This window comes from Cheilinus undulatus, linkage group 15 (assembly GCF_018320785.1).
Source record: "Cheilinus undulatus linkage group 15, ASM1832078v1, whole genome shotgun sequence".
NCBI lineage: Eukaryota > Metazoa > Chordata > Actinopteri > Labriformes > Labridae > Cheilinus > Cheilinus undulatus.
The window spans coordinates 1,945,249-1,971,705 of NC_054879.1; the positions used below are offsets into that span (position 1 = coordinate 1,945,249).

The 26,457-nt window shown below is 45.8% G+C and overlaps 1 protein-coding gene across 7 annotated transcripts in view; it reads left to right on the plus strand.

Annotated features, from left to right (window-relative positions):
• The window catches only part of ttn.2 (titin, tandem duplicate 2), a 268,791-nt gene that overhangs the window by 218,399 nt on the left and 23,935 nt on the right, over positions 1-26,457 (plus strand). For all 7 annotated transcript variants that reach the window (XM_041807290.1, XM_041807295.1, XM_041807291.1 and 4 more), the window contains 15 exons: positions 22-17,115; positions 17,215-17,511; positions 17,673-18,260; positions 18,347-18,649; positions 18,753-19,049; positions 19,913-20,200; positions 20,296-20,595; positions 20,713-20,864; positions 20,965-21,115; positions 21,212-21,511; positions 21,732-23,498; positions 23,625-23,918; positions 24,010-24,297; positions 25,671-25,970; positions 26,087-26,421. In XM_041807290.1, coding sequence (XP_041663224.1) covers positions 22-17,115; positions 17,215-17,511; positions 17,673-18,260; positions 18,347-18,649; positions 18,753-19,049; positions 19,913-20,200; positions 20,296-20,595; positions 20,713-20,864; positions 20,965-21,115; positions 21,212-21,511; positions 21,732-23,498; positions 23,625-23,918; positions 24,010-24,297; positions 25,671-25,970; positions 26,087-26,421 — 22,754 coding nt within the window. The remainder of the gene's footprint in view (positions 1-21; positions 17,116-17,214; positions 17,512-17,672; positions 18,261-18,346; positions 18,650-18,752; positions 19,050-19,912; positions 20,201-20,295; positions 20,596-20,712; positions 20,865-20,964; positions 21,116-21,211; positions 21,512-21,731; positions 23,499-23,624; positions 23,919-24,009; positions 24,298-25,670; positions 25,971-26,086; positions 26,422-26,457) is intronic.

Below are 26,457 nucleotides of genomic sequence, written 5' to 3' on the forward strand. Positions count from 1 at the left end.
TTTATTTTTATTGTATTTTAGATCCACCTGGTCCTCCATCCAACCCCAGAATTACAGAGACAACAAAAACCACAGCAACCTTTGCCTGGGGCAGACCCTTCTATGATGGTGGTCTTGAAGTAGAGGGATACATTGTTGAGTACAAAAAGGAAGGCCACGATGACTGGGAAGTGGAGACACAGTACCCATTGAAAGCTAATGAATATGTCATTGGTAAACTCCAAAAGGGAGGTAAATACCACTTCAGAGTCAGTGCAGTAAACTCAGAGGGCACTGGTGAACCTGCAGAGGTTGAAAAAGTTACTGAACTGGTAGACCAAGAAACACTGCCAGACTTTGAGCTAGATGCTGAATTAAGGAGAACCTTGGTGGTCAGATGCCGTGCTTCCATCCGTATGTTTGTTCCTATCCGTGGTCGTCCTGCTCCTGAAGTAACCTGGAGCAAAGATGATACCAACTTGAAAACACATGCACACATTGACACAACAGAGTCATACACTCTTTTGGTTATTCCTGACTGCACCAGATATGATGCTGGAAAGTACAACCTCTGTCTTGAGAATGTAGCTGGAAAGAAGACTGGCTTTGTTAATGTGAAGATTCTGGACACACCAGGACCACCAGTCAACCTCAAACCTAGAGAAATCACCAAGAACAGCATCACCCTCCAGTGGGAAATCCCCATTATTGATGGTGGTTCTAAAATTCACAACTATATAGTTGAAAAGAGAGAGGCTACCAAGAAAGCCTACACAGTACTTAGCACTACTTGGCAGAAGTGTTCCTTCAAGATCCCAGACCTGGAAGAAGGAGCTTACTACTACTTCCGTGTCTCGGCTGAGAATGACTTGGGCGTAGGTGAGCCAGCTGAAACCCCTGAACCAATCAGGGTGTCCCAAGCCCCCTCTGCACCAGAGAACTTATATGTCACAGATGTGTCAGCTGACAGTGCCAGCTTGTCATGGGCCAAGCCACTGCATGATGGTGGTAGCTTAATCACTGGATATGTCATTGAGGCCCAGAAGAAAGACACTGACCAGTGGGTCCATGTTACCACAATCAAGGCTCTTGACTACACTGTCACAGACCTGATTGAGGGTGCTGAATATACTTTCCGCATTATGGCTGTCAATGCATCTGGAAGGAGTGATCCTCGTGAGAGCAGGCCTGCCATTATCAAAGAGCAGACTTCTGCTCCTTCCTTTGACCTACGTGGAGTCTATCAGAAGACTGTCATTGCCAAGGCAGGGGACCGCTTGAAGGTGGAGATTCCTGTGCTTGGTAAACCCAGACCTGTGGTTTCCTGGAAGAAGGGTGACATAGCGCTTAAAGAAACACAGAGAATTAACACTGAAACCACAGCTACATCAACCATCCTCAATATCGGTGAGATCAAGAGGACTGATGGAGGCCAGTATTCCATGACAGGAAAGAACATGCTGGGTACAGTGACTGAGACTATCACAGTCCTCGTCCATGACATCCCAGGTCCTCCAACTGGTCCCATCAAGCTGGAGGAGGTCTCATGTGATTATGTTCTCATGTCCTGGGAGGCACCAGAGAATGATGGTGGCGTTCCAATCAACAACTATATTGTTGAGATGCGAGAGACTACTGGAACTTCATGGGTTGAGCTGGCAGCCACAGTCATCCGAACCACATTCAAAGCAGCGCGTCTCAACACTGGAACCCAATATCAGTTCCGTGTCAGAGCCCAGAACAGGTATGGAGTTGGACCATACCTTAACTCTGAACCAGTGATTGCTGCATATCCATTCGATGTACCAGGACAGCCAGGCATTCCTGTGGTCAATTCTTTCAACAAAGATTCTATGACACTGAGCTGGAATGAACCATCCTCTGATGGAGGAAGTCCGATCCTGGGTTATCATGTGGACAGAAAAGAGAAAAACAGCATTCTGTGGCAGAGGGTCAGCAAAGCTCTTGTGGTTGGAAATATTTTCAAGTCCACTGGCCTTTTCGATGGAATCGCATATGAGCACCGTGTCACTGCTGAAAACATGGCTGGTCTCAGCAAACCAAGCAAAGCCTCTGAGCCTATGTATGCATTGGACCCAGTCGACCAACCAGGCAGGCCTGTGGCACTTAATGTCACCAGGCATGAGGTGACCCTTTCATGGACCAAACCAGAGGGAGATGGTGGATTTTCCATCACTGGATACACAGTAGAAAGAAGAGAGATGCCAAATGGACGCTGGCTCAAAGCAAACTTTAACAACATCCTGGAAACCGTTTATACAGTTAGCGGTCTGATTGAAGATGCAACTTATGAATTCCGTGTCACTGCTAGAAACTCAGCAGGTGCAGTTAGTGCTCCATCCCAGTCATCTGAGGCTATCACATGCAGAGATGACATTGAAGAGCCTAGACTTGATGTTGATGCATCATATAGCAGCAATGTTGTGGTCATGGCAGGAGAGATTTTCAAGTTAGAAGCTAGTGTTACTGGCAGGCCAATCCCATCTCTGGTATGGACCAAGGACGGAAAGGAGCTTGAGGATACAGCCAAGATAGAGATTAAGACAACTGATTTCCACACAACTCTAATAAACAAAGATTCTTTGAGGAGGGATGGAGGCTCGTTTACTCTTACTGCCAGCAATCCTGGTGGCTTTGCCAAGTTCACATACAATGTCAAAGTGCTAGACAGACCTGGACCACCAGACTCTCTTACCGTCACTGATATCGCTGCTGAGAAGTGCGTCCTTAACTGGCTACACCCTTCACATGATGGCGGTGCCAAGATTGAGTACTTCATAATTCAAAGACGTGAGACCAGTAGGTTGGCATGGACAAATGTGGCCACTGACCTGCAGGCAAACAGATTCAAGGTCACCAAGCTTCTGAAGGGCAATGAGTACATCTTCAGGGTCATGGCTGTTAACAAGTATGGTCTGGGTGAACCTCTAGAGTCTGAACCAGTCATTTGTGTCAACCCCTATGTCCCAAGTGATCCACCCCACCAGCCTGAAGTTACCACCATTACTAAGGACTCCATGGTTGTCTGCTGGGAGCGGCCTGAGCATGATGGAGGCAGTAGAATAAACACCTACATTATTGAGAGAAGAGATAAGACTGGCTTACGCTGGGTGAAGTGCAACAAGAGGACTGTAACTGACCTACGATTTAAGTGCTCTGGCCTCACAGAAGGACATGAGTATGAATTCAGAGTTCTTGCTGAAAACAATGCTGGAATAAGCCAGCCAAGTCCTTCCAGTCCATTCTACAAAGCAGAAGACACTATCTTCCAGCCTGGACCTCCAGGTAACCCCAGACTACTTGACACAACTAAGTCCTCTATCACCCTTGCCTGGAATAAGCCTGTTTACGATGGTGGTTCTGAAATCACTGGATACATTGTAGAGACATGCTTACCTGAGGAGGATGAATGGACTATTCATACTCCAAAGAAGGGATGGACTGCCACTTCCTTCACCATTACAGGCTTGAAGGAAAACCAAGAGTACAAAATCAACATTTGTGCCACTAATTGTGAAGGAGTGGGTGAGCCTGCTGCTGTTCCTGGAACTCCCAAGGCTGAAGACAGGCTGATTCCTCCAGAAATTGAACTTGGAGCAGAGCTGCGCAAGGTGGTTTGCATCAGAGCCTGTAGCACACTCAGACTGTTTGTTCCTATTAAGGGAAGACCAGCACCTGAAGTTAAATGGTCAAGGGAGCATGGAGAATCCCTTGATAAAGCTAACATTGAAATCACCCCTTCATTTACCACTCTTCAGGTTGAAAATGTTGATAGGTTTGATGCAGGTAAATACATGGTGACTGTTGAGAATGCATCAGGAAGCAAGACAGCTTTTGTCAATGTCAGGGTGCTTGATACTCCAGGAGCACCTCAGAATCTGATTGTAAAGGAAGTCACAAGAGATTCAGTTTCCCTTGTTTGGGATGCACCCCTCATTGATGGTGGCTCAAGAGTTCGCAACTACATTGTGGAGAAGCGTGAGTCAACCAGAAAGGCCTACTCAACAGTGTGTGCCAGCTGCCATAAGTCTAGTTGGAAAGTTGGAGACCTGGAGGAAGGAAAGCTGTACTCCTTCAGAATTCTTGCTGAAAATGAATATGGCATTGGCCTCCCTGTGGAAACCCTTGAACCTATTAAAGCATCAGAGAAGCCTCTACCACCAGGGAAAGTGTCCCTTTGTGAAGTAACTGGCACTAGTGTCTCACTGAGTTGGGAAAAGCCTGACCATGATGGTGGTAGCAGAATAACAGGATATATAGTTGAAATGCAGGGCAAAGGCAGTGACAAATGGACTCAAGTTATGGTTGTGAAAACCAATGCAGCTCTTGTAACTGGCCTTACTCAGGGAGAAGAGTACATGTTCCGAATCATAGCCACCAATGAAAAGGGAGTTAGTGACCCACGACCTCTTAGTCAGCCTGTGGTTGCCAAAGATTTGGTTATTGTACCAACCTTCAAACTGCTGTTCACCACATTTAGTGTAATGGCAGGAGATGATCTTAAGATAGATGTACCTTATGCTGCCTTCCCCAAGGCTACAGCAACTTGGCTCAAAGATGGTGTTGCTCTCAAGGAAACAACTAGGGTTAATGCTGAAGCCGGAGACAAAAACCTTCTCCTGGTTATTAAGGAGGCTTGCAGAGATGATGTTGGCACTTACACAGTTAAACTGAACAACTCAGCTGGAGAGGCATCTACAGACCTCAGTGTCATTGTTCTTGACAAGCCTGGTCCTCCAACTGGCCCAATTAAACTGGATGAGGTCACTGCTGACAGTGTGGTCCTTTCTTGGAATCCACCTGAGTATGAGGGTGGTTGCTCCATCAACAATTATGTTGTTGAGAAGAGAGACACATCTACCACCAACTGGCAGATTGTGTCAGCTACAGTGGCCAGAACCACCATTAAAGCAGCCCGTCTGAAGACAGGATGTGAGTATCAGTTCAGGATTGCTGCAGAGAACAGATATGGCAAGTCCTCAGTTCTGCTTTCTGATACCATTATCGCTCAGTATCCATTTGAGTTGCCCAGCCAACCTCGCTCCGTCGTGGTCCAGTCGGCCACCAAGGAGACCATGGTGGTTGTGTGGGAGAAACCCAGCAATGATGGAGGAAGCAAAATTTTGGGCTATCACCTAGAGCTGAAAGAGAGAAACAGCTTGCTGTGGGTGAAACAGAACAAACAAATTATTCCAGAACCCAGGTTTAAGGTCATTGGCCTTGAAGAGGGAATTGAATATGAATTTAGAGTGTATGCTGAAAACATTGTCGGCTTGAGTAAAGCTAGCAAAGTAAGTGAAATGCAAGTGGCCAGAGATCCTTGTTGCAGACCAGGAAAACCAGAGGCTGTCATTGTTACAAGAAACCAGGTGACACTTAGATGGACCAAACCTGAATATGATGGCGGCATCAAGATCACAGGCTATATTGTTGAGAAGAAGGAAGGAACTGGCCGCTGGATGAAGGCCAGTTTCACCAATATTATTGAAACTGAATTCGTTGTCACAGGATTAACTGAAGATCAGATCTATGAGTTCCGTGTCATCGCAAGAAATGCAGCAAGTGTCCTCAGTCAGCCTTCTGATTCAACGGGATCAATTACTGCAAAGGATGAGGTTGATCCACCAAAGATTGACTTGGAATCTAAGTATTCACAGGTTGTAGTGGTTAATGCTGGAGAGACCTTTAGGCTTGAGGCTGCTATCTATGGCAAGCCAGTGCCAACAGTGCATTGGCTCAAGGAGGGCCAAGAGATTGCTGAGGCAGCTCGGCTAGAACTCAAGAACACTGATTTTACAGCTTGTATAGTTGTCAAAGAAGCCATCCGTGTTGATGGAGGTCAGTATACTTTGCTGGTAAAGAATGTTGGAGGAGAAAAAACTGTAAACATCAATGTCAAGGTCTTGGACAGACCAGGTCCACCTGAAGGCCCTATCTCCATCTATGGAGTCACTAGTGAAAAATGCTCCATTTCATGGAAACCCCCCTTGCAAGATGGTGGCAGTGATGTTTCCCATTACATTGTTGAGAGGAGGGAAACCAGCCGACTGGTTTGGACTGTGGTTGAACCTAAAGTTCAAACACTGAACCTAAAGATTACAAAACTTCTTCCTAATAATGAGTACATATTCAGAGTGATCCCAGTAAACAAATATGGAGTTGGTGAACCACTAGAATCTGAGCCCATGATTGCCAGAAATCCATTTGTCACTCCCAACCCACCAACAGAGGTAGAGGTCTCCACAATAACCAAAGACTCCATGGTGGTGACCTGGGAAAGACCAGCTCATGATGGTGGCAGTCCAATCCAAGGATATATTGTTGAGAAGCGTGATAAGGACGGTGTAAGGTGGACTAGGTGCAACAAGCGTACTGTGAGTGAGCTGCGCTTCAGAGTGACAGGGCTCCTGGAAAACCATAGCTATGAATTTAGAGTTGCTGCAGAGAATGCTGCCGGTATAGGCACACCTAGTGAACCTACAATTTACTACAAAGCACTGGATCCTATCTTCAAACCAGGCCCACCCAACAACCCCAAGGTGGTGGACTCATCTAGGTCCACTGTTTCCCTGGCATGGGGCAAACCTATCTATGATGGTGGCTGTGAGATTCAGGCTTATATCGTTGAAGCCTGCAATGGGGCATCTGATGAGTGGTTCATGTGCACTCCCCCAACTGGAATCACCGACACCAAATTTACAGTGAAGAAACTTCTGGAAAAGCATGAGTACCAGTTCAGAGTATGTGCTGTCAACAAAGTTGGTGTTGGTGAGCATGCTGATGTTCCAGGAAAAATTCTTCTTGAGGAGAAGCTTGAAGCTCCAGATCTTGATTTGGATAATGATATGAGAAAGATGATCAACATCAGAGCAGCTAGCACTCTAAGGCTTTATGTTCCTGTGAGGGGTCGTCCAGCACCAGAGGTAAAATGGGGCAAAGCTGAGGGTGAGATTAAAGAGACAGCCCAGATTGACACTACAGGCACCTATGCCTCACTTGTCATTGAGAATGTTGACAGATTTGACAGTGGCAAGTACACCCTGACTGCAGAAAATGCCAGCGGAGTGAAGTCAGTCTTCATCAGCGTAAGAGTTTTGGACTCACCCAGTCCACCAGCTAACTTGATCGTTAAAGAAATTACCAAGAATTCAGTCACTCTCACATGGGAGCCTCCAGTTCTTGATGGTGGCTCAAAGATTAAGCATTACATTGTTGAGAAGCGTGAGAGTACCAGGAAAGTGTATTCTCCCATCACCACCTGCAACAGGATGTCATGGAAAGTTGAGCCTCTACCAGAGGGTGGCATCTTCTTCTTCAGAGTTCTGGCTGAAAACGAATATGGTGTTGGTCTCCCTGCTAAAACTTTGGAGCCAATCAAAATCTCTGAGAAGCCTCAGCCACCTGGTAAAGTCAGCGTTGTTGACGTGACCTCCAGTACTGTAACTCTTTCTTGGGAAAAACCCATACATGATGGTGGCAGCAGGATCAGTCACTATGAAGTTGAACTGGCACCTAAGGACAGTGAAGCTTGGTCTTTGTGTGCTAGTGGAAAGGCACTGGAGACTGTGGTTACTAATCTTCTCAAGGGAGAGGAGTATCAGTTCAGAGTTGTGGCTGTGAATGATAAGGGTAAAAGTGACCCCAGACAACTGGTCCAGTCAGTTGTGGCAAAGGACCTTGTTATTGAGCCTGCTGTAAGACCCAAAGTGAGCACATACAGTGTTCAGGTTGGCTATGACCTCAAGATAGAGGTCCCCATTGCTGGTCATCCAAAACCAACCATCACTTGGACCAAAGATGGAGCTGCGCTCAAACAGACCACTAGAGTCAATGTCACAGACTCAGCACATCACACCACTCTGACTATTAAAGATGCAACTAGAGAAGATGGAGGCATGTACAGCATCAATGTTGCAAATAACCTTGGTTCCAAGGATGCTACGATTGAGGTGATTACCCTTGACAAACCAGGCCCACCAACAGGACCTGTTAAGGTGGAGGACATCAGTGCTGAGAGTATGACCCTTAGCTGGGAACCACCTACATATACAGGAGGCTGCCCTATCTCCAACTATGTGGTGGAAAAGAGGGACACAACCACAACTAACTGGGTAGTCGTATCTGCCACTGTGGCCAGAACCACACTCAAAGTGGGCAATCTGAAGACTGGTTCTGAATACCAATTCAGGATCTATGCAGAGAACAGATATGGAAAGAGTTATGCAATTGATTCAGAGCCTGTGTTGGCACAGTATCCATTCCAGGAGCCTGGTCCACCAGGAACACCATTTGTGTCCTCATACAGTAAAGACTATATGATAGTTGAGTGGCACAAACCCCCATCCGATGGTGGCAGTGCCATCTTGGGCTACCATCTGGAGAGGAAAGAGAAGAATAGTATTCTCTGGACCAAGATCAATAAAATGCTAATTCAAGACTGCAGATTCAAATCCACTCCCCTTGAGGAAGGCATTGAGTATGAATACAGAGTCTATGCTGAAAATATTGTTGGAATAGGAAAATGCAGCAAAGTGTCTGAGGTTTACGTGGCCCGTGACCCATGTGATCCTCCTGGACGTCCTGAGGCTGTAATTGTGACCAGGCACTCAGTGATGCTGAGATGGACTGCTCCTATATATGATGGAGGAAGCCTGGTTACTGGTTATGTAGTGGAAAAACGTGACCTACCTGAGGGAAAGTGGATGAAGGCCAGCTTTGCAAACATAATGGAACATGAATTCACAGTTACAGGCCTGTCAGAGGACAACAAATATGACTTCAGGGTCATTGCAAGGAATGCAGCTGGTGCTGTCAGCAAGCCCTCTGAGAGCACAGGATCCATCACTGCCAAGGATGAGGTTGACCCACCCAAATGCGAGACAGATCCTATGTACAACCAGACCCTTGTCATCAATGCTGGAGAGACTTTCAATCTGGAGGCTAGTGTTGAAGGAAAGCCCATCCCTACAGCTCAGTGGTTCAAGGGAAGTGTTGAAGTGGAAAATTCAGCAAGAGCTGAAATCAAAAACACAGACTTCAAGGCCTTGCTGGTTGTTAAGGATGCCATTAGAGTGGATGGTGGACAGTACACACTGGTTCTTACCAATGTGGCTGGCACTAAGACCGTCCCATTCAGTGTAAAGGTCCTAGACAGACCAGGTCCCTCAGAGGGTCCTCTTACTGTAAGCAATGTCACTGAGGAGAAGTGCTCACTGTCATGGCTGCCACCCAGGCACGATGGAGGAGCTAGCATTTCTCACTATGTCATTCAGAAGAGAGAAACTAGCCGTCTAGCATGGACTGTGGTTTCTGGTGACTGTGGTGCTACTATGTTCAAGGTTACAAAATTGTTGAAGGGCAATGAGTATATCTTCAGAGTCATGGCTGTCAACAAATATGGCGTGGGAGAGCCCCTCGAATCAGCGCCAGTTATCATGAGGAATCCTTTTGTTCCTCCTGGCGCACCTCAGGAGCTCGAGATCACCAACATTACCAGGGACTCAATGACTGTCTGCTGGAACCGCCCTGAAACCACAGGAGGCAGTGAGATTGTTGGTTACATTGTTGAAAAGAGAGACAGAGCTGGAGTGAGATGGACCAAGTGCAACAAACGCAGGGTGACAGACTTGCGTTTCAGAGTAACAGGACTGACTGAGGACCATGAATATGAATTCAGGGTTTCTGCTGAGAATGCAGCTGGAGTCGGTCAGCCAAGCCCAGCTACACCCTACCTCAAAGCTTGTGACCCCACCTTTGAACCAGGCTGTCCAACCAATGCACATTTAGTCGACACTGGTAAAGACTCCCTCACTGTGGCCTGGCATCGTCCTATCTATGATGGTGGTTGTGAGATTCAAGGATATGCTGTGGAAATTACAAAGGCTGATGAAGAGGAGTGGACCATTTGCACTCCACCTTCTGGTGTCAATGCTACAAAGTTCACAATCACTAAGTTGATAGAGCACCAGGAATACAAAGTACGTATATGTGCCATCAACAAGCTTGGTGTTGGTGAACCCACTGAGATTCAGGGAGTTTTGAAGCCTTTGGATAAGATTGATCCTCCAGAGATGATTCTGGATTCAGAGCTCAGGAAAGGAAAAGTTGTACGTGCAGGTGGCTCCTTGATACTCTGCATTCCATTCAAAGGTCGTCCAACCCCTGAAGTTACCTGGGCAAAGGAGGATGGAGAGCTGCCCAGTAAAGTTCAGATAGAGACAGGGGAAGATTACACACAGCTCTCCATTGACATCTGTGACAGATATGATGCTGGAAAATACATCCTTACCTTGGAAAACAGCGCTGGCACAAAATCAGCCTTTGTGTCTGTCAAAGTACTGGACACTCCAGGGGCTCCTCTTAATCTAACTGTAAAAGATATCAAACGGGAAAGTATCACTCTGACATGGGAGCCTCCTCTCATTGATGGTGGTGCAAGAATCAAGAACTACCTGGTTGAAAAGCGTGAGGCCAATAGACAGGTTTACTCTAATGTGGACAACAAGTGCACAAAAACAAGCTACCGAATCACCGGACTCACTGAAGGAGCTATTTACTATTTCAGAGTATTAGCAGAGAACGAGTTTGGTATCGGACAGGCAGTTGAGACACAGGAATCAGTGAAGACCTCTGAGCCTCCTCTTTCTGTAGGTAAAGTCACCTTGACTGAAGTGACAAAAACCACTGTGTCACTCTCATGGGAGAAGCCAGACCATGATGGAGGTAGTAGAATCATGGGCTATTACATTGAGATGCAGCCTGTGGGCTCAGAAGAATGGGTAGTGGCAACCATAGCCAAAGCCTGTGAGGGCACTGTCACTGGCCTAAGCGCAGGACATGAATATCTGTTTAGAGTTTCAGCTTTTAATGAGAAGGGCAAGAGTGATCCCAGGCCTCTGGCGGCACCAGTGACCGCCAAAGATGTCACTATTGAACCCAGATTCAAGATTGCTTTCAACACTTACAGTTTACAGAATGGTGAGGATCTGAAAATTGAGATTCCAGTTATTGGACGCCCCGTTCCCAAGGTAGAATGGAAAAAGAATGGACAGGCTCTCAAAGAGACAACTAGGCTCAATGTATCCGGCACAGCATCATCTACCAAGCTAACCATCAAGGATGTAAACAGGGATGACTCTGGTCAGTACGTTATCACAGCTACCAGTAGTGTTGGAACAGCTACAGCAGAGCTTACTGTTATTGTTCTTGATAAGCCTGGCCCACCAACAGGCCCTGTGAAAATTGAGGAAGTTAGCTCTAATTATGTCACACTGGCCTGGGAACCTCCAGAGTACACTGGAGGCTGTCAGATCAACAACTACATTGTGGAGAAAAGAGACACCACCACAACCTCATGGCAGATCGTGTCTGCTACTATTGCAAGGACCACCATCAAAGTCACCAAGTTAAAGACTGGTGTTGAGTATCAATTCAGAGTGTCCTCTGAGAATAGATATGGAAAGAGTTCTGCCATTCTCTCTCCTGCTGTTGTTGCTCAGTATCCATTCAGTGAGCCGGCTGCTCCAGGAACACCAGTTGTATCTGCTGCAACTAAGGATAACATGGTTGTTGAATGGAAGCCTCCCACAAACAATGGAGGCAGCCCCATCATGGGATATCATCTTGAGAGAAAGGAAAAGAACAGTCTCTTGTGGACTAAACTCAACAAGCTTCTAATCCCAGAGACACGTTTCAAGACTTCAGAGCTGGAAGAGGGCATTGAGTATGAATTCAGAGTTTACGCTGAGAATATTGCTGGAGTCAGCCCATCAAGCAAGGTCTCTGAGAGTACGGTAGCCAGGGATCCTTGTGACCCACCAGGCACTCCAGAGGCTATTGACATCACTAGAAATCATGTGACGCTCCAGTGGACAAGACCTCAGTACGATGGAGGAAGTGCAATCACTGGTTATGTGATTGAGAGGAAGAAACACCCAGATACCCGCTGGATGAAGGCCAGCTTCACAAACATCATTGAGACCCAGTTCACTCTGACAGGTCTGACTGAGGGCTGTGTTTATGAATTTAGAGTCATTGCCAAGAATGCTGCTGGTATTTCAAGCCGTCCCTCTGAAGGCACAGGACAAATTACTGCCCAAGATGAAATTGAGGCTCCAGGAGCCACCTTGGACTCTAAATTCAAGGATCTGACTGTCGTTAGTGCTGGTGAGACATTTATCATCGATGCTGACTACACTGGCAAGCCTCTGCCTGAGGTAATTTGGTTAAAGGATGGAAAGGAGATTGACAAAACAACACCGAGAATGGAGGTCAAGACTTCAATTACACGCACCATTCTGACAGTCAAAGATTGCATCCGAGTAGATGGTGGCCACTTTGTCCTCAAACTTGTCAATGTAGGCGGAGTCAAGATGGTTCCAGTTAATGTTAAGGTTCTTGACAGACCTGGTCCTCCAGACGGCCCTCTTGAAGTCAAAGGAGTCACAGCTGAGAAGTGTTATCTCCACTGGAGCCATCCCTCACATGATGGTGGAGCCAGCATCTCTCATTACATAATTGAGAAAAGAGAGACTAGTCGCCTGTCATGGACAATGGTTGAGCCCAAGATCCAGGCTATCAGCTACAAAATCACAAAACTGCTGCCTGGAAATGAATACATCTTTAGAGTCACTGCTGTAAATAAATATGGTGTTGGTGAGCCTTTGGAATCTGAACCTGTTATTGCACGTAATCCCTTCACCACTCCCAGTGCACCTTCGACTCCTGAGGCAAGTGCTATTACCAGGGACTCCATTGTGCTTACCTGGGAGAGACCAGAAAATAATGGAGGAGCTGAGATTGAAGGATATGTTCTTGAAAAACGTGACAAGGATGGTATCAGATGGACTAAGTGCAACAAGAAGAGGCTGAATGACCTGAGATTTAGATGCACTGGTCTCACAGAAGGCCACAGCTATGAGTTCAGGGTCTCAGCAGAAAACGCCGCTGGTGTTGGAAAGCCCAGCACACCATCTGAATACATCAAGGCCTGTGATGCAACTTATCCACCAGGACCTCCCAATAACCCCAAAGTCACCGACCACTCTAGCACGACAGTCTCCCTGGCCTGGTCTAGGCCAATATATGATGGTGGAGCACCCATCCAAGGATATATTGTTGAAGTGAAGGAAGCAGCAGATGATGAGTGGGTCATTTGCACACCCCACACTGGTGTCCCGGTCACTCACTACACTGTTAAAACACTCAAAGAGAATGCAGAGTACAACTTCCGCATCTGTGCTGTTAACATTGAAGGAGTAGGAGACCATGTGGACCTACCTGGATCTGTAATTGCTGCAGAAAAGCTGGAGGCTCCTGAAATTGAGTTGGATGCTGACCTTAGAAAAATGGTCAATGTTCGTGCCACTGCTACTTTACGTCTTTTTGTGACAATCAGAGGAAAGCCTGAGCCTGAGGTGAGATGGTCTAAGGCTGATGGCACTTTGAATGAGCGTGCCCAGATTGAGGTCACAAGCTCTTACACAATGCTGGTGATTGAGAATGTTGACCGATTTGACACCGGCAAATATGTTCTGACCCTTGAAAATCTCAGTGGGTCTAAATCAGCCTTCATCAATGTTAGAGTTCTGGATTCTCCCAGTGCTCCTACCAACCTTGAGGTTAAGGATGTGAAGAGAAATTCTGTTGCTCTTTCTTGGGAACCCCCTCTCATTGATGGTGGAGCTAAGATATCACACTACATTGTGGAGAAGAGAGAGCAGAAAAGAATGGCTTTCACCAGTGTTAGCACCAACTGTGTAAGAAACTCTTTCATCATTTCTGATCTTCAGTCAGGAGGTCGCTATTACTTCCGTGTGTTGGCTGTTAATGAGCTTGGAGTAGGTCTACCTGCCTCTACAGACCAAGTGAAGGTGTCCGAGGCTCCTTTGCCTCCCGGTAAGGTTGTCTTGGTTGATGTGACTCGTCATACTGTCACCCTCTCCTGGGAGAAACCTGATTATGATGGAGGCAGCAAGATCACAAACTATATTGTGGAGATGCAGCCCAAGGGAGATGACAAATGGACTGTATGCAGTGAAGTCAAGGCACTGGAAGCTACTGTTGATGGACTTGCAACTGGAGAGGAATACTCCTTCAGGGTGATTGCTGTGAATGACAAAGGCAGAAGTGATGCCAAGCCTCTAGCTAACCCTGTGGTGGTGAAGGACATAACAATGGAGCCAATTATCAACTTGCTGTTTAGCACCTACAGTGTAAAAGCAGGCGATGACCTGAAGATTGATGTTCCCTTCAAAGGCAGACCTGAACCTGAGGTGTCCTGGAAAAAAGATGGCCATGCACTTAAGCAGACAACCAGGGTCAATGTTCTTACATCCAAGACCTCCTCCAAGATTATCATCAAAGATGCAACCAAGGAGGATGTTGGAAAGTATGAGATTTCTCTGACAAACTCAGTTGGCACGAAGACAGCTGAAGTCTCTGTAATAATTCTTGATAAACCCGGCCCACCTAGCAACATTAAGGTGGATGAGTTGAGCGCTGACTTCATCTCTCTGTCTTGGGATCCTCCAACTTATGACGGAGGATGCCAGATTAACAACTATGTGGTGGAAAAGAGAGACACTACCACAACCACATGGCAGATAGTTTCAGCCACAGTGGCTAGGACTTCAATTAAGGTGTCTCGTCTAACTCAGGGAGTAGAATACCAGTTCCGTATTGCAGCTGAGAACCGATATGGTAAGAGTCATGCCATTGACTCTGCTCCTGTCGTTGCCCAGTATCCTTTCGAGCCTCCTGGCCCTCCAACCAATCTTCATGTTGCTCATGCAACAAAGTATGGCATGCTTGTGGAATGGGGCAGACCTGCAAGTGATGGTGGAAGCGCTGTTCTTGGTTATCATATAGAATGCAAAGACCAAAATAGCCTTGCATGGACTAAGGTTAGCAGAGGTCTTGTGACTGAGAACCAGTTTAAGATGACAGGCATTGAAGAAGGACTGTTTTACCACTTTAGGGTTTATGCTGAGAATATTGCTGGCATTGGTCCATGTACTAAGCCTTGTGACCCTGTGGCAGCCAGGAATCCATGTGAACCTCCATGTAACCTTCGAGTCACCAATATCACTCGCAACTCAGTGTCCCTCTTCTGGGACAAGCCAGAGTATGATGGTGGAGCAAAGATTACTGGCTACATTGTTGAGCGTAAAAAGCTTCCCAAAGGCCGCTGGCTGAAATGCAACTTCACCAATGTGCAGGACACTTACTTTGACGTCACAGGACTCAAAGAAGATCTCCAATATGAATTCCATGTCATTGCTAAGAACTCTGTAGAGCAACTGAGTGTTCCATCTGAGAGCACTGGTCCTATCACAATCAAGGATGATGTTGACCCTCCAACTATTATTCTTGAAGATAAGTTCAGACAGCTGGTTGTCATTAAGGCTGGAGAGATCATCCAGATTGATGCTGAAATTACAGGTCGGCCACTTCCAGTTGTTTCCTGGTCCAAAGATGGAAAGGAAATTGAGGCTAAGGCCAGATGTGAAATCACTTCAACCAACTTTGCAACCACATTGATTGTCAGAGATGCAATCAGGAGGGACTCTGGCCAGTACGTCCTGACCCTGCACAATGTGGCAGGAACAAGATCTGTGGCCATCAACTGTAAGGTTCTGGATAGACCTGGACCGGCCTCAGGTCCTTTGGCTGTGTCTGGCCTCACAGCAGAAAAATGCACCCTTACATGGGGACCTCCTCAGGAAAATGGTGGTGCTGAAATCATGCATTATATAGTGGAGAAGAGAGAGACCAGCCGCCTGGCCTGGACTCTGGTTTATGGTGACATGAAGGCAACCACCTGTAAAGTTACCAAGCTGCTCAAAGGAAATGAGTACATCTTCAGAGTCAGAGGAGTCAACAAATATGGGGATGGTGAGGCCCTGGAGAGTGAACCAACTAAGGCCATGGATCCATTCACTGTGCCTGCAGCTCCCACTAATGTCCAAGTAACTGCAGTTACCAGTGAGGCAATGACCATCTGTTGGGAAAGACCAGTTTCTGATGGTGGTAGCAGTATCTCTGGCTATGTCATTGAGAAGCGCGAGAAGACTGGCCTTCGCTGGTGCCGTGTCAACAAGAAACCTGTTTATGACCTCAGAGTGAAAGCCTCTCACCTTCGTGAGGGATTCGAGTATGAGTACAGGGTGTTTGCAGAAAACTCTGCTGGCCTTAGTGCTCCAAGCATCCCTTGCCCTCTCACCAAAGCTGAAGACCCACAGTTCCTACCCTCACCTCCTGCCAAGCCTAAGATCATCGACTCAACAAAGACGACCGCCACCCTGTCATGGAATAAACCGCTGTTTGATGGTGGAGCACCTGTGACAGGATACAGAGTTGAATACAGGAAGTCTTTGGATGATGAATGGTTTGTTGGAGTTCAAAACACTACAAACACTGAGTTTACAGTGGTGGGACTGACACCTGGAGCTGAATATGTGTTTGTCGTTAAGTCTATTAACAAGATTGGAGTCAGTGAGCCAAGTCCAGAGTCAGACAGACAAGTTGCTAAAGAAAGAGAAGAGGAGCCAGTATTTGACATCAGCAATGAGATGAGGAAGACTCTCATTGTGAGAGACGGCAGCTCATTTACCATGACAGTACCTTTCAGAGGCAAACCCATTCCCTCTGTTACATGGACTAAGCCTGATGTTGACCTCAGAGTCCGTGCTGTTATAGACACTACAGACACCTTCTCCTCCATTACCTTAGAGCAAGCAACTCGGAATGACTCAGGCAAATACACAGTCACCTTGTCCAGTGTAGCTGGAACCGCCTCATTGACACTCAGTGTCAGAGTCCTGGACTCCCCTGGACCACCTTCTAATGTAGAGGTTAAGGAAGTGACCAAGACCTCTGCTACTGTAACCTGGGACACACCTGAGAATGAGGGAGGAGGACCAGTCAAGAACTACCTCATTGATATTCGTGAGGCAAGCAAGAAAGGCTGGACCAGGCTGACAGATACATGCCACAGACTCACATACAAGGTGACAGAACTTCAGGAGGGAGGAGTCTACTATTTCAGGGTGACAGGCGAGAATGAGTACGGCATTGGTGTCCCTGCAGAATCCAAAGAGGGAACAAAGATCTCAGGTACTGAACATAACGTTTGTCACAAGAATTTTATTTTTTGAAGTAAAACATGTCTCCAGATTTTCTCATAAAACTTGCAAAACTTCTTTTTTCTTTCAGAAAAACCAAGCCCACCACCAAAGCTGGGTGTCACAGAAGTGTCCAAGGAGAGTGTGTCTCTAGCCTGGGCCAAACCAGAACAAGATGGAGGTAGCAGAATCACTGGCTACCTGGTGGAAGCTATGGAGAAGGGCCAGGAGAAGTGGGTCAAGTGTGGAACAACCAAGTTCATCCACTTTGCAGTGTCTGGTCTGAGGGAGAATGCTGAGTACTTCTTCAGAGTGAGAGCTGAGAACATTGCTGGATTCAGTGATGCTAAGGAAATGGTCACCCCTGTTATGGTCAAAGACCAGCTTGGTAAGTTCAATACAGATTTATCAATGTGAGGCTTGTGAGAATTTATAAAGAAGAAATGAACTTAATATTTATCACATACAGAAGAAATAATTTGGTTTAATTTGGATAGAGTTATCCCTTATTTGCCTCGCTTTGACCCTTTGCTACTTTTTTCATTCTAGAATCTCCTGAGATCAACATGAAGGACTTCCCCCACAACACAGTTTATGTTAGAGCTGGCTCCACTCTGAAGTGTGAGATTCCTCTTGCAGGCAAGCCTTTGCCTAAAGTCACTCTCTCCAAGGATAACGTGCTGCTCAAGTCGACAATGAGGTTCAACTCAGAAGTCACCCCTGACAGCATCAAGATCATTCTGCGTGAGAGCATTGCTGGAGATTCAGGACGCTACGATATCATTGCTGCCAACTCCACTGGCACAACCAAGTCTTTTGTCAACATTGTAGTACTTGATCGCCCAAGTGTCCCACTTGGACCTGTGGAGCTATTTGATGTCACAGAAGACAGCGTTAGCCTGAAGTGGCTTCCACCAGCATATGATGGTGGCAGCCCCATCACCAACTACATTATCCAGAAGAGAGAGACAACAACAGCCAATTGGATGGATGTCTCTTCAGCTGTAGCCCGCTGCACAATGAAGATTATGAAACTGACCACTGGTCTGGAGTACCAGTTCAGAATCAGGGCTGAGAACAGATATGGAATCAGTGAGCACCTGGACTCACCTACTGTCTCTGTTAGCCTTCCTTACAGTAAGTGGCTTTTTGGTGCTTCTCTCTTTTAACTTGGTCTGTTCTGCAAATGTTAACCTTCTGCATTGCTGCCTCTTACCTCTTAGCTATTCCTGATGCTCCATCGACTCCTGAGATCACTGCTGTAACAAGAGAGACCATCACTGTAGCCTGGAAGGAGCCCAAGTCAGATGGAGGCAGCCATGTGTTTGGTTACCACCTCCAGATGAAAGACAGGAACAGCATCCTTTGGCAGAGAGTCAACAAAATGGTGATCCGTGCAACTCATTTCAAGGTCACCAGCATCAATGCTGGACTTATTTATGAGTTCAAGGTTGCCGCAGAGAATGCTGCTGGAATCAGCGCCTTCAGCAAGATTTCTGATGCAGTACTGGCCATCGATGCCTGTGGTGGGTTAAGCTACAAACACACTTGGTGAAAGTCTTCAGAATCTGGTAGTAAATCTTAGTTGTACAACTCTCATGACTTTTTTTTTCCTGTATTTTACTGCAGAGCCGCCCGTCAACCTGCGCATCAACGACATCACCAAGAACTCCATTAGCTTGGTTTGGGAAAAGCCCAATTATGATGGTGGATCCCCGATAACAGGCTACATCATTGAAAAGAAAGAGGGTGTCAGTGCCAAGTGGTCCAAGGCTAACCTCACCAATGTCACAGACTGTCGCTATACTGTGACTGGCCTTACCCAAGATGAGACCTATGAGTTCAGGGTCATGGCAAAGAATGCAGTTGGCTCAGTGAGCAACCCATCCATGACTGCTGGACCGGCCACATGTGTAGACACCTACGGTAGGTCCATTTTACGCTTTGAGCATCCAGTTCAACACTGTAGTCCTCCCAAAGATATTAGGCCCTTTATTTGAGTTTTATAAATCATCCATGGTCCATATAAATTTGCTTTTTTTGACACAAAAATACTTAAAAAAAACCTTTTATTTCAAAGTAATAAAACCGATATCTACAAAGTAACGTCATGCATGAACATTCAGTATTTGGTAGAGTCTCATTTGGCTGCAATCACAGCTCTGAGTCTGTGTGGATAGGTCTCAGTCAGGCCTTGCACATCTGGACACTGCAATTTTACTTCATTCTTCTTTGCAAAACTGCTCAAGCTCTGTCAGGTTGCACAGGAATCGGGTGGGACCAGCCCTTTCAAGTCCAGCCACAAATTCTCTGTTGGATTGAGGTCTTGCCGAAAAATAAATCTTTTCCCAAACCATTTTTCTCCTCCAGACTGAATAAAACTGAATAAGTTTGTCCTTAAGGATTTTCATATATTTTGCTGCTTTCATTTTACCCTCTACCTTTACAAGCCTTCCAGAGTTGGCTGCTGTGAAGCTTCCCCACAGCATGATGCTGCCACCACCACCGTGTTTCACAGTGGGAGTGGTGTGTTTGTGGTGATGTGCATCTTGTCCAGTGGCCAAAAAGCTCAATTTTGTTTCCATTTTTTTGTTTTTATTGTCAAAAAAGACAAATTATATTGACCATGACTGATTTGTAAAATCAATTAAAAGATACAACATCCAAGTGGGTGAATATTTTTAGAGGCACCGTACCTAGAAACACCACATTCTATCAAGTGTGTCGAGTGTGATGCATGTAAATATCAGAAATGTAACCAATCTTGCTTATTTTCATTCATCATTCAGGTGCCCCAGAGATTGAAATACCTCAAGAGTACCTCCAAGAGGTGAAGTATCGGGCTGGCTCTGATGTGGAGCTGAAGTTCAATATCACAGCCAAACCTGCTCCTACCATTGAGTGGTCAAAGGATGGCAGAGAGCTCAAACCTACTGCACAGCTCTCTTTCAAACATACCTTTGAGTCGACCAGTTTGTTCCTTAAGGACACCACTCGTCTGAACTCCGGAGCCTATGAGGTCAGGCTGAAGAATTCCCTGGGATCTACATGTGCCTTAGTCAGGCTACTCATTCAAGGTATTTAAACTTTTAACTACAGGAATGTGCCTTGCAAGACTTTTTTCTCACAGACAGTGCAGGCCCTAACATGCAGGCATGTGTCCCTTTTTTAGATAAACCAGGTCCTCCTGCTGGTGAGATACAGTTCAAGAAGGTCACGGCTGACAACATCACCATCATGTGGTCCCCACCTGCTGATGAGGGTGGTGCCATGGTGACACATTACATTGTAGAGAAGAGAGAAAGCAGCAGAGTGATGTGGTCAATTGTGTCTGAGAAACTGATGGACTGCATAGTTAACGTACCCAGACTCATCCAGGGCAACGAGTACATCTTCAGAGTCCGTGGAGTAAACAAGTATGGCATCGGAGACCCACTGGAGTCTGAGCCTGTAGTTGCCAGGAATGCATTTGGTAAGTGACCAGGCTAAGGAGCCTTAATCACATCACCTGTTAATTTGCTTCTAATTAAACTACACTAAACTACAGAGACGGGTTTAATATTAATCAAGCTAATTATTTTCAATACAGTTCCTCCCAGTGAGCCATCAAAGCCTAAAGTGACAATGATCACCAAGTCCACCATGACTGTAACCTGGGAAAGACCAGCACTTGATGGAGGAAGTGACATTGATGGCTACTACCTGGAGAAGAGGGAGAAGAAGAGCCTGCAGTGGTTCAAGGTTTGTTTCTGGGCCCCTTAAGTCTTTGTTTTCTTTATTAAAGTAGAAAAGTCAAGCTTATCTCAGATATGTACAAGCATTCTATCTATTTTTGGTCCAGGTGGTGAAGGGCACCATCAGAGACACAAGGCAGAAGGTCACTAACCTGGTGGAGAACAATGAGTACCAGTACAGAGTTTGTGCTGTCAACAAGGCTGGAGCAGGAAACTACTCTGAAGCCTCTGACCTCTACAAGGCTTTCGACCCCATTGGTATGCCTTTCATTTGCTCAAAGCCTTTAAGGTGTTTCTTTAAAAAAAACAGATTATGTAGATGGACTTAATCTCATACTGCTTTATCTTCTCAAGATTTGCCTGGTGAGCCATCCAAGCTGCGTGTTGTTGACTCCACAAAGACTTCCATCACCATTGGCTGGGAGAAGCCTGTGTATGATGGTGGCAGTAAAATTACTCACTACCTGTTGGAACAGATGAACTCAGAGGAAAAAGAATGGGTTATCACAAACCCTAAGGTCACTGCCTGCGAGTATGTGGTGTCTCACCTCAAACCTGGAATCTATTACTACTTCAGAGTTTCTGCCGTCAACTGCAAAGGCAAAGGAGAAGACATCAAAATGTACCAGCCTGTGCAAGCCAAGGATATCTTGGGTTAGTATTTCTCAAACCATCTTTTACCATGCCATGAGTCACATTTTTCTTTTATATTAAAAATGAATTGGTAATAGGTTTGCTTTGAATTAGAATCCTATGTCTTGGTATTGGATAAAGGGCAGTTTGATTGTTCAATTTACGAAACCATAATCTGACTTTAAAATAACATAACAAGATTCCTGTTCATAACATTTTGCACCACTTATGTTTTCAACAGAGGAGGCAGATTTGGACTTGGATGTTCCAATGACAACTCAGTACACAGCCAGGTCTGGACGTGATGTTGAGGTCTTTATTCCCCTGAAGGGACGACCTGCCCCCAATGTCACATGGCGCCGTGGTGATCGCAACATGGCTGGCGACAACCGCTTCACCATTACCAGCACTGAGCGGGCAACAACCCTCCTCATTCCCAAAGTCACCCGTGATGACTGTGGCAAGTACTTGCTGGAGATTGAGAATGGTGTCGGAGAACCCAAGATAATCACTGTGTCTCTCAAGGTCCTCGACAGTCCATCAACCTGCCAGAAACTGATCGTCAAGAACGTGACAAGAGGAAAGCTGACCCTTAGCTGGGAGGCTCCTCTCATTGATGGTGGTTCCCCTGTTTCTAACTTCATTGTTGAGAAGAAAGCCTCAACCATGAAAGCTTATCAGGTCATCACCAACGAGTGTGCCAGCACCACCTACAAAGTGACAGGACTGGAGGAGGATGTGGCTTACTTCTTCCGTGTGTCTGCTGAAAACGAGTTTGGTGTGGGTGATACTTGTGAAACCACGGAGCCTGTGAGAGCTGCAGAAACTCCAGGAGCTGTTAAAGAGTTGGTTATGCTGGACTCCACAAAGACCTCTGTCACCTTGCAGTGGGCCAGACCTGACCATGATGGTGGAAGCTACATCACTGAATACATCATTGAGAAGAGAACCAAGGAAGACCCCAACTGGACATTGGGTGCAACATGCAAGCGTTGCAGCTGTGAGGTCACAGGACTGAAGGAAAATGCTATCATGGACTTCAGAGTGTTTGCCAAAAATGAGAAGGGCAGAAGTGACTTCTCCCAGATTGGTCCAATCACTGTGGTGGACTTCATCATTCCACCAGAGGCCAACCTTGTTGACTATCCCAATGGAGAGCTGGCTGTTCGTATTGGTCAGAACATCCACATTGAGCTACCTTTCAAGGGTAAACCACGACCAGCAATCAGCTGGCTGAAGGATAATTTACCTCTGAAGGAAAGCGAAAAGGTTCGCTTCAGGACCACAGACAACAAGACATCAGTCACAGTCAGAGGAGCCAAGAAGGAACATGCTGGCCAGTACACTCTGGTTTTGGACAACAGAACCATTAAAAACTACTTTGACATTAATGTGACTACGCTGGGACCCCCCTCTGTGCCTGTTGGCCCGATCCGCTTTGATGAGATCAAAGCTCAGAGTATCATCATCTCATGGGATGAGCCAAAGGAAGATGGAGGCGGCGAGATCACCTGCTACAGTGTGGAGAAACGTGAGACATCCCAGGCCAACTGGAAGATGGTCTGCTCCAGCGTTGTCAGGACCACTTTCAAGATTCCCAACCTGGTCAAGGGAACTCAGTACCAGTTCAGAGTCCGTGCAGAGAACAAGTATGGAGTCAGTGAACCTCTCACCTCTCCTGATGTTATTGCTCAGCACCAGTACAAACCTCCAGGTCCCCCTGGAAAGCCAGTCGCCTTCAATGTCACCAGTGATGGTATGACTATCAAGTGGGACGCTCCAGGCTTTGATGGAGGATCTCCAATTTTGGGCTATCATGTTGAGAAGAAGGACAGGAATAGCCTGCTGTGGCAGAAGGTGAACTCCACCATCATCTCTAACAAAGAATACAGGATAATTGGCCTCATGGAGGGTCTGGAGTACTCCTTTAGAGTCTATGCTGAGAATAATGCTGGTCTGAGTCCTGTTAGCGAGCAGAGCAAACATGCACTCGCCATCTCCCCTGTTGGTAAGTGTACACTAATACTACATCCATCAATGTTTTAATGGTGGCATAGAGTTTGGAAACCTTTGGAAAATGTCATTTATTTGATTTCCCACTGAGTTTAAAGCACCATTTCTCTTCCTAAATTAGATCCACCTGGCACACCTGTCTGCATCGATGTGACCAGAGACTCAGTCACCCTGCAGTGGGAAATCCCCAAGAGAGATGGTGGCAGCAAAATTGTTGCCTACAGTGTGGAAAGACGACAAGGCAGAGGAAAATGGCTGAGGTGCAACTTCACTGATATTAGTGAGACTCAGTTCACTGTAACCGGACTGTCTGCTGGAGATAGATTTGAGTTCAGAGTGATTGCGAGGAACGCCGTGGGCACAGTCAGTCCACCATCTAATTCCTCTGCATACATCATGACCAAGGATGAGAGCAGTAAGTGTGGTGTACCTTTAGATGATCATTAATAGGATGTTCCCTCTAATTTGGTTGATTTTTCAATTCTCCTTTCTTTTTGCGTCCTCAGTTTCTCCAGAGATTGTGTGGAATCCAGACCAGGTTCTCACTATGAAGGCAGGTGAGCATGTTAAGCTCGGCTGCAGCATCACTGGGCGTCCTGTTCCCCAGGTTGTCTGGTACAAGGATGGCAAAGAGATTGACAAGAGGACAATGATTGACATTGAGATTACCACTGGCATTGGAACCAGCAGTCTATTCGTCCGTGATGCAGACAGAAACCACCGTGGCATCTACACTGTAGAGGCCAAGAACAGCTCTGGTACTAGGAAGGCTGATGTCAACGTCAGAGTACAAGGTAGGTCAGCATGTGCCCTTTATTACTACATTACATGTGGAAGACATCAAATCTACAACAATAGTGATGCACAGTAGTAAGTGTTCTGTATAACCTATACCGATAATTTCCTACTCCTGATGGCTGATAACTCACAAGACCCATTTTTTTTTTTTTTTTTTTTTTTTCAATTTTTAATTTTTAAAATAAGTTTATTTTATATGTTAATGCACATTTGGGGGTAAGAGGGCTTGATATGTAGTGAGCAAAGATATTTGTAACTAATTTTTAACTAACAACACTCATGTTTACATCAAATACAATGAACAATTCTGACTTTGCAACAGTTAATTATTCTTTTTTAACTTTAACTGGAGCATTTGTGTACCAAACAAAGTACAACATAAAAAACCAACTGACATACTTTGGTTTTAAAGAGTTTGTTTTTTCCTATGAAATGAATTGAAATCTCTTGACAAACTGTCAAATCTGACATTTCAGTCACCTAAACGAGAATTCAGCTGACATATGTGTGACCAGACATGTTTCCCTATAAAAAAAGGCTGTTTTCAAATAAGTAGAATGTACTCCTCAATTAGAAATTATGAAACGAAAAGCCTGCCGCAAATTACTCTACAGATAAAACACATGGATGATAACAGGCTATTATAGTCAATAAATGGAGAGGTTGCAAGGACAGTTAGGGTTTTTGTACTGCACAAGTCAGACCTGAAAGAGAGCTGACATATGTCATATTGGAGAAAGGTTAAAAAAAATGTTACGTACACCTAATGTCGTCCATCAGACTGTGAATAAAACCACATCAAACAGCAGGCAGGGATACATCTTACATGTAGCGGTGGATCAGGAGTCTGTCAGACTGATTCAGTCATTATTAGATTTGCCTTTTGGCTCTCTTACAAACTTTCAGCAGTTTTCAAATGCCTGTTGAATCAACGCTCTTCCTGGTATGCTAGTAGCTACTGCAACCATCGCAGGATGACAACTTATAAGATCCTTTGTGTTGAAACTACAGGACTTAAGATCCTTTGTGTTGAAACTACAGGACTTGTTTAACAATCACTGTTATGTAATCCTCCTCTAAAATCCACTAGTGACGATGTGCTCTCAGCCTCTCTGGGCTTAATGATGGGTCACGTACTTCGGTTCCACCTTCTGTTTTAGAATGTGTGGTCTGAGAAAAAAAACAAATGCCTTTACTATCTGTGGATTCTATTGGTTCATATTTATAATTGGGATAATAAAAATATGTAAAATAAATGCGATATTGACCGCTAATTTATTGGTACTGATAATTATCGTGCATCCCTACTATAATTGATTCCTACTTATGGCAGTTTTTAAGCATCCTGTCTGATGTCTTCTCTCTTCAGATACTCCTGGACCAGTTGAAGGTCCAATCCGCTTTACCGGCATCACAGCTGAGAAGTGTACTGTGTGGTGGAATCCACCAGAGAACGACGGCTGTGCTGTTATCACACACTATGTGGTGGAGAAGAGGGAGACATCCAGGATCTCCTGGGCCATGGTCACTTCCAAATGTGAAGCCTGTTCTTACAATGCCTCTAACCTCATTAAGGGCAATGAGTACCAATTCAGAATCTCTGCTGTCAACAAGTTTGGTGTTGGCAAACCACTGGACTCCGAGCCTTTCATTGCACAGATGCAATACAGTGAGTGAAGTATTTCTGAAGAGACACAGTAGTATACTGTTATAGACCATGGGCAAAAATGATGTTTTTACTTCCAATTCTTACCACCTTTTTGTCCCCCCTCTCCACACACACAGCTGTACCTGATGCCCCTGGTACCCCAGATGCCACCCATGTGACTGGAAACAGTATCACCCTGTGCTGGACCAGGCCCAGGTCAGATGGAGGCAACGAGATCAAACATTACATCCTTGAGAGAAGAGAGAAAAAGAGTCTCCGCTGGGTGAAGGTATCCTCTAAGCGGCCAATCACAGAGCTGAGACATCGTGTCATCAACCTCACAGAGGGCAACGAGTACGAGTTCCGTGTGATGGCTGAAAATGGTGCTGGTGTTGGACCAGCTAGCAGTACCTCCAGGCTCTTCAAATGCAGAGAACCAACCAGTACCCCCAGTGCTCCAACAGTTATCAAGGTAATTAATCTCTGAAGTAACAAAGAAATAAAAATC